Raw genomic sequence first — 10,169 nt, 5'->3', positions numbered from 1 at the left:
CCCACCTGTCAACTCTAGAAATTAACTCTGGAATCCACTACAGCTCCATCTGGTGCTTACATAAGTAGTATCAAGTAAATTGCAAATGTAATCCCACATTATTACAGTTTGGTGTTTTCCCATTTCCTTTTGCCCTTCATTTTTATTGATAATATAGACTGAGTATACAAAACATTAAGGACACCTGCTCTTTCCAAGACACAATGACCAGATGAAAGCTATGATCCCTTGATGTCACTTGTTAAAATCACTTCAGGTATAGGTTAAATGATTTTTAAGCCCTGAGACATGGATTGTGTATGTGTGCCATTCAGAGGGTGAATGGGCAAGACAAAACATTTAAATGCCTTTGAATGAGGTATGGTAGTAGGTGCCACGCGCACCGGTTTGTGTCAAGAACTGCAACGCTGCTGGGTTTTTCACCCTCAACAGTTTCCTGTGTGTATGAAGAATGGTCCACCACCCAAAGAACATCCAGCCAATTTAACAACTGTGGGAAGCATTGGAGTCAACATGGGCCAGCATCCCTGTGGAACGCTTCCGACACCTTGTGGAGTCCATGCCCCTCCAACTCAATATTAGGAAGGTGTTCTTAATGTTTGGTATACTCAGTGAATACTATAAAATATATTTAATTTGTCATTCACTCTGTGCTCCCATAAAGCATTTTCTATTTTATTTTGAAAGTTGTGTATCAAAACTAGGCTCCATCCACCAGGCCAGGAAAGGCAAGCATGCCTACCTGGACAAAGCACTGGCAGCCTTTGATAAAAGGGAGCTATTTACACAGTTTAAAGGCCGTGAACCAATCACCCAAAAGGAAAAATGTGCCATGTGCTTCACTTCAAAAGAGCTAATCCAACCACCACACACATACACACAGAGAAAGCCTCTGCTCAATCCGTGCTCCACTGTCTGCACACATTCACTTCAAGATGCAAATGGGTGGATTTGAAATACAGCCTCTGTGGGTTCTGCTTGACTACTTTAATGTTGTATCTATGCTGGGGATTATTCTCTCTACAACAGAAAGACCTGTGCTTGAATGGCAGAGCCCTCAAAGTAGCTCCTGCTGCTTTCAATGGCCTCCCAAACGAGATTAGAGCCATGGTTGCCCTCAGTCCCAATCCCCTGCGTTTTGATGGTGCGTAACCAGCCTGTGTGCCACTGGCGGTCTGTATGGACCCAAAGAGGGTCAACTGCATTTTGATTTTATTTTAGAAAAAGTGAGAGATCAAAACAGAATAATGGAAAAGTTATCACAGAATCACAAAAAAATAAATCACATTTCTGATTATGTTTATTGAACACAAAATAATGGAGTTTCTGTACATTAGCTTCTTCTCATAATGCTTGGCAATCATCCTTAAATCATCCTAAAAACAGCTCAATGAAAAGAATAAACAGCAGACAAGCTTGAGCCCCTGGTCGCCACTGACTACTAATGAATGTTGGACTATTTTTATGTTAATGACATTTGTGGGGAAAAACAAAGCACTTTGAAGATCTTTCATAACAAATTTGCCCGTTAGGATACTGAAAGAAATAGTATACTTTTACAGTACATAGAAAACACTAACAGCTACACAACCCAGTGTACCACTAATAAATCATGAATTATGCCCAACGGAATAAATAAGAGAGATGAACACTCCCTTTGAGTTTCCCCATCTACTTTTTAATGAGTGTATTTTGAAACGACTCCGACTGTCGGTGAGTTTGATATGGAAAATGCAGACAAAGTATGTAACTAAGCATAACAGAAACGACAGGTAGCCTAAGATAGGTCAGTGGGGACACAACAGGGATAGTTTGAACAACAGGAATCAGGTGCTTTACTGTGAAATTATTGCTAGGTCAATTATTTGCTCTCCTGATTCCACAGCATGCTGGTTTACCCTCTGAATGCATTCAAGCTGATGCTACTGACAAACCTATCTTCAGCATCTGTCTACTGGCCATTCTTAAACAACATCACAGTGGGTGTGTGAGAGACTATTCATTCAGTTCAGGGCTGGTGTGTGCCACACAGTGTATAGATGAATACCAACAGGTCATGTGTCTAGCAGGCCTGCCACCCCCAAGAGTACAGCTCTGACTGGGTTCCTCTCCTTTGGCACGCCGCGCCCGTGGGGATGGGGACTCTGCTGCTGGTGCCTAGGAGCTCTTCTTATGCCTGCTGCAGAGAGGTGGTCGTGGGGAGCGGCTCCCAGGCCTAGAGCCAGAGGGGGTGTGGGGGGGTTTGTGGGCCTCTGCCTTCCCTGGACCGGCCGCTGGTTTGGGAGCTGGCCCCACTGGGGAAGAGGTTGGGCGGGTCTCGCTCTTGTCCTGTGGGCTGAGACGATTTGCACTCGACTGCCTGGAGAGTTTGCCACCTGTATGGGACTGCAAAGATAAGATACTCACATTCATCTCACACAAGGCCAACACAACAGGTTCACCTCTACAGAACAACATCTACTGGATCTGTCACTAGCTCGACTCACCTTCTAGGTAAATCTGTCACCATCTAGTGGTGAGTGAATATCAACAGCACCAACATGATGGCCAAAAAGCATTAAAACACCCATACTAGAAGAAATCCACTTTTCTGAGCTGAAAAACAATTGCCATAGCTTACTCATGGTGTTGCACAACGATTGAAGTCAATAATTCATTGTTTTAGGTCAAAGTATAATATATTTGGGCTTGATGTGACAAACCCAAATTGCCCACTTCGTGCAAATTCGTGCCAATGACGTGTCTTTTCCTATGAAATGACATGCACATTCTTTTTAGCCAATATTTCGATTCAGGGCTAAGTTTTAGTTGAATGGTACCACCTACCAGCATGGCATTGTTTATTAATCATAAACACCTGCAAAGTTTGCGAGTTCCGACTGAGCTGAAAAATATAATAGATAATTTATGGAAGACGCCAAAACTGGAGATAACAATAGATGACAAAGTCAAAGTAACTTGTTTCCCCTATCCATCTGTGGCGAAGTATCCCTACATCAGGGATGGGCAACTGGCGGCCCGCAGTTTGAAGGCCCTCGGAACAGTAGAATACACAAGGTACGATTTCACAATTTGGTTGTGCATCAGCAGATAATTTTTCTTGTTATGTCAGTCAGTAACCACGTTTCCATCCACAGTTTTTATGCGAGTTAAGTCATATTGTATAGAAATAAATCATTAGGGGCCTCCTGAGTGGCACAGCGGTCCAAGGCACTGCCTTGCAATGTTGCGGCATCACTACTGGGGTTCTACTCGTCTCATCGTGCTCTTCGACTCCTTGTGGTGGGCCGGACACCTGCAGGCTGACTTCAGTCGTCAGTTGAACGTTTTTTCCTCCGACACATTGGTACAGCTAGCTTCCGGATTAAGCGAGCAGGTGTTAAGAAGCGCGGTTTGACGGGTCATGTTTCGGAGGACGCATGACACGACCTTCGCTTCCCGAGCCCGTTGGGGAGTCGCAACGATGAGACAAGATCAAAATTGGGGAGAAAAAAAAATACAAAATATCAAGGCAGCTGTGATGAAAACAGGAGGTTTCAGTGCAATTTATAAATGCTGACAGATAATTTGTTCGTTCGACCTGATGGGATCTTTTTGTTTTGGTAAAATTGATTATTCGAGAAATGGCGGCCCGTATACCTAAATATTGATATAACCATCATATCGAAGTCAATTTGGATTCACCCGATGATATGGTGTGTAGTCCTCCCATTACGACTCGGGAAACCTTGCAGTTTATTAGGCTACATGATGATCAATGCTTGATTGCCATTTGAAAAATAAACTATTCTCGCTCTTCTCCATAATAATCTCATCATGTAGACTAGACACTATTATTTTTTATACTAGATAGGATTTTAGTTGTCTCTTGGTGTCTTTACTATATATATATAAAAGTCTTATTTTATTTGTATTTATTTGAATTTAATGTAATATCTTATGTTGTTCTTGTCTAATACTGTTCTGTACTTTGTCATGCATTTAATTTTTATGTGGACCCCAGGAAGAGTAGCTGCTGCATGTGCAGTAGCTAATGGGGATCCTAATAAACCAAATCTAGACAACTCGCACAGCCTCCCCACACTGTACCTGCGAGCTGTTGGCTTGAGCGCAGGTGCCAAGCCCAGAGTAGGCACATTTGCTATTTAACGCAACAGTTTTTGTGACAAAAGTATTGGTAGAGTTGGAAATCAGATGGAAACACGTCAAACTTTAGATTTTTATTCGGTACATAAAAACTTTAATGAAAAAGTATATTTTGTGACCACTATGTCATCATTTATCTGAAACAACTCCATTTGATGGAAACATACCACCGCTGGTAAAATGTACATATTTTCTTAATACGCATTCTAGAATATTCACGTGAAAATCTGTCTCCAATTGGATGGAAACCTAGCTAGTGATAGTCAGTCAATTAGCCCATGTCAGCAAACAAAAAAAACAAAAAAACGTGATTGCTAAGTTAGCTTAGCGGCCAGCGGTCTCACTTAGATATCATATTAAAAACTGCAAACATCTCTCTACCCTACGGCAAAATGTGTACAATAGCAGGAAATTATCCGTAAAAGAGCTAATCTTTCTCTCCGCTCCATGGCAAAATGAGTAGAATTGCATGAAATTAGTTATAAAATTGCAAAATCTTCTCTCCGCTCCATGGCAAAATGAGTAGAATTGCATGAAATTAGTTATAAAATTGCAAAATCTTCTCTCCGCTCCATGGCAAAATGAGTAGAATTGCATGAAATTAGTTAAAAAATTGCGAAATCTTCTCTCCGCTCCATGGCAAAATGTGCTTAATTTAAGCAAACTTGCTTTATGGATGCGAGTATAAAAACCAGCGAGCAACTACGGCCCCTCATGATGAGTTCAGATTTTTTGTGGTCCACACCCTCAAAGTTGCCCATCCCTGCCCTACATGCTTATGACAAATCCAGCTCCAGAACCAGCCATAGCCTAGCTGGCTAATCTTTTGAACAACAGATAACATTAGCTAGCTAGATAAAGTTAGCATGCTAGCTAGCTACACTGACAGTCATCAGCACCCTGCTTGTTGTTTTACTCCACTCCGTGGAAATCACCACAATGTTCCCAGCCCCAAATCATGAATATGTATTAGCAGCCTGTGTTATTCTTCGGAGGTGGAACCTAAACAACAATTTCCGCTACAAGACAGGAATTACGTCGAAATAGGGGTGGCATTGCCCGCTGGTGGGGGCCTTTAAAACAAACTAAAAGCATTTTCTTTAACAAGTCAACCCATTTTGAATCAGATCTTATACATTCCAGGCTGTTTTGTGAAGACAAATAGAGATTCAGCTTGGCTTAATATAAAATACATGAATCAATGGCCCGTGTGACAAATTCAAACCATTTTTTGCACGATGAAAAGTTGCAATCATCTTTATTGCATCAATATCAGAAAAAAAACGATTGTCTAAACTGTCAAAAAACAAATATCTAATGGCAGCCTAATTCCCAGTGTTGTAAGAAGAGGACTTTGCAGACAGACTGCTAAATGACTGACCTGTGAAGTGGGGGGACTGAGTGAGTTGCAGACCTTCACAGCAGAGCTGTTGGTTTTCAGTCCATTGGACGATGAGGCAGCAACCTTCTTCTTCTGTCTCTGCAGTGGATTACAGAGATATCAGGGGGGGTTGAATAACCCTAAATATTGTAGAGAGCCTGATAACTCCCATGCTTTAAGTATAGCTACGCAACAGAGAGATAGTCTTTAGTCAAAAACAAGATCATTACCACATAAGCTAATTGAGGTGGAAGTGGAAGGGAAATGGACGATCGTATACCAGTGTGTAACTGAAACAGCTCACTTGCCAAGAAGACTAATTTTAAACCAGAGCTTGAGTCATGGTGGGTTTAGTGAAATAGGTTATTTTGAACCTAACACCTATGAAGTGGCAGGTCATGATGAGTCTCATGGCGTGACTGAGTTGTGTGTACAGTATATGTGGTAACTTTGCATACTACAGTACCTGTTTGGTGGGGGTGGTGGGTTTGCTGCTGCTACTGTCTGTGTCTCCCTCATAGCTGAGCTCAGCAATGTTCCTGCATGCTGAGGCCACCCTGGGCTCCGGCCTTACCTGGTCCTCCAGCCTGGCCACACCCTCCATCCCTGCCCTGTTCTCAGGCCTAACCCTAGGTTCCAGTGTTACTGTATGCTCTGATCCTGCCCCGTCCTCCAGTGTTGCCCTGGGTTCCAGAGTCAGGCTGTCCTGGGAGCAGCTGAGAGAGAGCTCGTTCAGCACGTCACTGACCACCTCGCTCTCCTCCTCACTCTCCACCTCCTCCGGGTCATCCCGGAACAGACGCATCATCTCCAGCACGTTGGTGGGTGTGGCCAGAGTGTTGGTGTCACCCTGTAAGACACAGTACCACTAACTAATGTTAGACCCCCTCTAAAGGGTTAATATCACCACACTGCAATAAACCCCATAAACCAGGCTGTGAGATACCAATTCCCAACCCCATCATGCAGCAATACCAGAGAGAGTCCTTCCTGTACTCATTATTGTTAATGTGAAATGTAGCTGGGTGGATCAGCCCCTTACCGTGATCCAGGGGTTATCCAGCAGCTCATTGGCTGTGATGCGATGGGCGGGATCAACTTTCAGGAGGCAACTCAACACTTTTTTGGCTGGTGAGATAAAAATGTGATAGTCAGTACGCTATGTTAAAGTCATGTAATAATAACCATTGTAAGAAGGACCTGTCAGCTCAACCTGGATGTGGTCAAGTACCATGTGTCCTTAGAGTTCCATATCACCAGAGATGTTACAAATAGAAGTCAGAGAGGTTGAGAAGCAGTACTACTGTATGTCACCTGCATCACTGATAGAGTCCCAGACGGGTCCGACAAAGTGGAGTTCTCCCTTCTTGATCATCTCAAAGAGTCTTTCCTCAGAGGTGGCGATAAATGGAGGTTCCCCACACAACCTACAGGGAGGCAGTCCTGTCAGTCACAAAGGCTACGGGGAGGCAGTCCTGTCAGTCACAAAGGCTACGGGGAGGCAGTCCTGTCAGTCACAAAGGCTACGGGGAGGCAGTCCTGTCAGTCACACAGCCTACGGGGAGGCAGTCCTGTCAGTCACAAAGGCTACGGGGAGGCAGTCCTGTCAGTCACAAAGGCTACGGGGAGGCAGTCCTGTCAGTCACAAAGGCTACGGGGAGGCAGTCCTGTCAGTCACAAAGGCTACGGGGAGGCAGTCCTGTCAGTCACAAAGGCTACGGGGAGGCAGTCCTGTCAGTCACAAAGGCTACGGGGAGGCAGTCCTGTCAGTCACAAAGGCTACGGGGAGGCAGTCCTGTCAGTCACAAAGGCTACGGGGAGGCAGTCCTGTCAGTCACAAAGGCTACGGGGAGGCAGTCCTGTCAGTCACACAGCCTACGGGGAGGCAGTCCTGTCAGTCACAAAGGCTACGGGGAGGCAGTCCTGTCAGTCACAAAGGCTACGGGGAGGCAGTCCTGTCAGTCACAAAGGCTACGGGGAGGCAGTCCTGTCAGTCACAAAGGCTACGGGGAGGCAGTCCTGTCAGTCACAAAGGCTACGGGGAGGCAGCCCTGTCAGTCACAAAGGCTACGAGGAGGCAGTCCTGTCAGTCACAAAGGCTACGGGGAGGCAGTCCTGTCAGTCACACAACCTACAGGGAGGCAGTCCTGTCAGTCACAAAGGCTACGGGGAGGCAGTCCTGTCAGTCACAAAGGCTACGGGGAGGCAGCCCTGTCAGTCACACAGCCTACAGGGAGACAGCCCTGTCAGTCACACAGCCCTGTCAGTGACAAAGGCTACGGGGAGGCAGTCCTGTCAGTCACAAAGGCTACGGGGAGGCAGCCCTGTCAGTCACAAAGGCTACGGGGAGGCAGCCCTGTCAGTCACAAAGGCTACGGGGAGGCAGCCCTGTCAGTCACAAAGGCTACGGGGAGGCAGCCCTGTCAGTCACAAAGGCTACGGGGAGGCAGTCCTGTCAGTCACAAAGGCTACGGGGAGGCAGTCCTGTCAGTCACAAAGGCTACGGGGAGGCAGTCCTGTCAGTCACAAAGGCTACGGGGAGGCAGTCCTGTCAGTCACAAAGGCTACGGGGAGGCAGTCCTGTCAGTCACAAAGGCTACGGGGAGGCAGTCCTGTCAGTCACAAAGGCTACGGGGAGGCAGTCCTGTCAGTCACAAAGGCTACGGGGAGGCAGTCCTGTCAGTCACAAAGGCTACGGGGAGGCAGTCCTGTCAGTCACACAGCCTACAGGGAGACAGCCCTGTCAGTCACACAGCCCTGTCAGTGACAACTATACTACTAGAAAAAAATATATACTACTAGTTGATCAGTCACTGGGCTAACTGTACACAGTATAGGAAAAGCTGCTACAGTGAGAGGGAGAGACACAGACAGACCAGAAAGACAGGCAGTGATAAAGGAGGGATGGGTGGGTGCATTGCTTACAGCATGTACATGATGACCCCAATACTCCACACATCACACTGCTGACTGTACTCATGAGCATTGATCACCTCAGGAGCTGAAACAGAGAGGAGAGGACTGGTTTTAACAGGACTACTCTAATATGATGTGATCTTTGTGTGTAGGAGCTGAGCGTGTCAGTCTTACCCATGTAGATAGGAGTCCCACAGGTGGCTTTCAGCATGTTCTCACTGCCAACACCCCCCTTCTTCACTGACAACCCAAAGTCTGTCACCTGGGAGGAGAGAGCAGACAGCAGACACTGATACACACGCAGGCCTACAGCATGTATCCATCTCATATCAAATCCTTTCTTGTTGCTGTTATTTATCAGACAAAACAAGGTTTACTTGAAGAGCAACAATAACTGGGTCTCTCTATGTTAGATGAATAACAAATATGAGCTGTACATGCTGTATGGTCTCATCTAGTAAATAATGGCAGTCAGGACAAATACTATAAACTATCAAAATAAAGAAAGTCGCACTCCATGTATAAACTCCCAGTAATTTATTGGGTATTTACCAACGTTTGGCATCACTTTGCCTTCTTCAGGGTAATGTCATGAATACTTGAACCAGGTTATGTAGACAAACAGTGCAATTAGTGCAACCAATGACAATAGTGAGGGGAAAATCATAATGATTAAGTTAATGAGAAATACAACAGGAGAAAATATCCAGGAGAGATGACCTCCTCCTTACAGATAAAAGCCTTTTATACCGTGCCAGAACAACGCTGTCTTTCAGCAGTGTGTGTGTGATTTATGCTGCCGCCCTGCCTTGTTTGAGCCCGCGCTCCAGGTATCTGCTTTAACCTGCGCTCCGTCAATGCACACAACATGCTGGGCCCAGGCGGTAATTTGTCTTAAAAGATGCTCTTGATTCACCCTTCTGTACGGCGTGATATAAAGGGGAACCAAAAGGGGGTCTGTCATAATGAGGTAGCATTTAAAACCATTTAGGGGGAGTGGGAGAAAGAAAAGAAAAACACATCAGGAGCCTGTCCTTAAGTCCCTGCAGAGACTGGCTGGATGAGAAACGGCAGTGAAAGTCTTCCAGTTTGTGTCGCCGTCTCACCTTGATATTGATCATGTCATTATCAACACCATGATGATAGCTCTTCACTAGAATGTTTTCCAGTTTCAGGTCTCGGTGAACTATGTCTGAAATACAAAAAAAGAACACCACCTTTACTATGAGAAGAACCAACCATAATGGCTTTCAAAAGGTCTTTAGCAGAGAGGACAAGTACGATGGCAGGTAGGCCAGTTGAGAAGAAGTTCTCATTTACAACTGCGACCTGGCCAAGATGAAGCAAAGCAGTGCGACACAAACAACACAGAGTTACACATGGAATAAACAAACATACAGTCAATAACACAATAGAAAAATCTTTATACAGTGTGTGCAAATGTAGTAAGATTAGGGAGGTAAGACAATAAATAGGCCATAGTGGCGAAATAATTACAATTTAGCAATTAAACACTGGAGTGATAGATGTGCAGAAGATGAATGTGCAAGTAGAGATACTGGGGTGCAAAGGAGCAAAAATAAATAAATAACAATATGGGGATGAGGTAGTTGGGTGGGCTATTTACAGATGGGCTGTGTACAGGTGCAATGATCGATAAGCTGCTCTTACAGCTGATGCTTAAAGTTAGTGAGGGAGATATACTTTTTTTGCAATTCGTGTCAAA

At 45.1% G+C, this 10,169-nt stretch overlaps 1 protein-coding gene across 4 annotated transcripts in view; it reads right to left on the bottom strand.

Annotated features, from left to right (window-relative positions):
- Window positions 1-1,282: 1,282 nt before the first annotated feature.
- Window positions 1,283-10,169, bottom strand: part of LOC139575024 (serine/threonine-protein kinase 33-like) — a 38,371-nt gene continuing 29,484 nt past the window's right edge. For 2 of the 4 annotated variants that reach the window (XM_071399937.1, XM_071399938.1), the window contains exons 7-14: window positions 9,550-9,635; window positions 8,618-8,705; window positions 8,453-8,528; window positions 6,842-6,954; window positions 6,570-6,655; window positions 5,994-6,377; window positions 5,528-5,626; window positions 1,283-2,385 (exon numbers count right to left, since the gene is read on the bottom strand). In XM_071399937.1, the coding sequence (XP_071256038.1) occupies window positions 2,158-2,385; window positions 5,528-5,626; window positions 5,994-6,377; window positions 6,570-6,655; window positions 6,842-6,954; window positions 8,453-8,528; window positions 8,618-8,705; window positions 9,550-9,635 (1,160 nt within the window). In that variant the 3' untranslated portion in view covers window positions 1,283-2,157. The remainder of the gene's footprint in view (window positions 2,386-5,527; window positions 5,627-5,993; window positions 6,378-6,569; window positions 6,656-6,841; window positions 6,955-8,452; window positions 8,529-8,617; window positions 8,706-9,549; window positions 9,636-10,169) is intronic. The other 2 variants (XM_071399936.1, XM_071399935.1) reach the window with 2 other exon arrangements.

Source organism: Salvelinus alpinus, chromosome 5, assembly GCF_045679555.1.
Source record: "Salvelinus alpinus chromosome 5, SLU_Salpinus.1, whole genome shotgun sequence".
Classification (NCBI taxonomy): Eukaryota; Metazoa; Chordata; class Actinopteri; order Salmoniformes; family Salmonidae; genus Salvelinus; species Salvelinus alpinus.
Note: the sequence above shows the minus strand (reverse complement) of the source record. Positions and strands in the feature narration are given on the sequence as shown.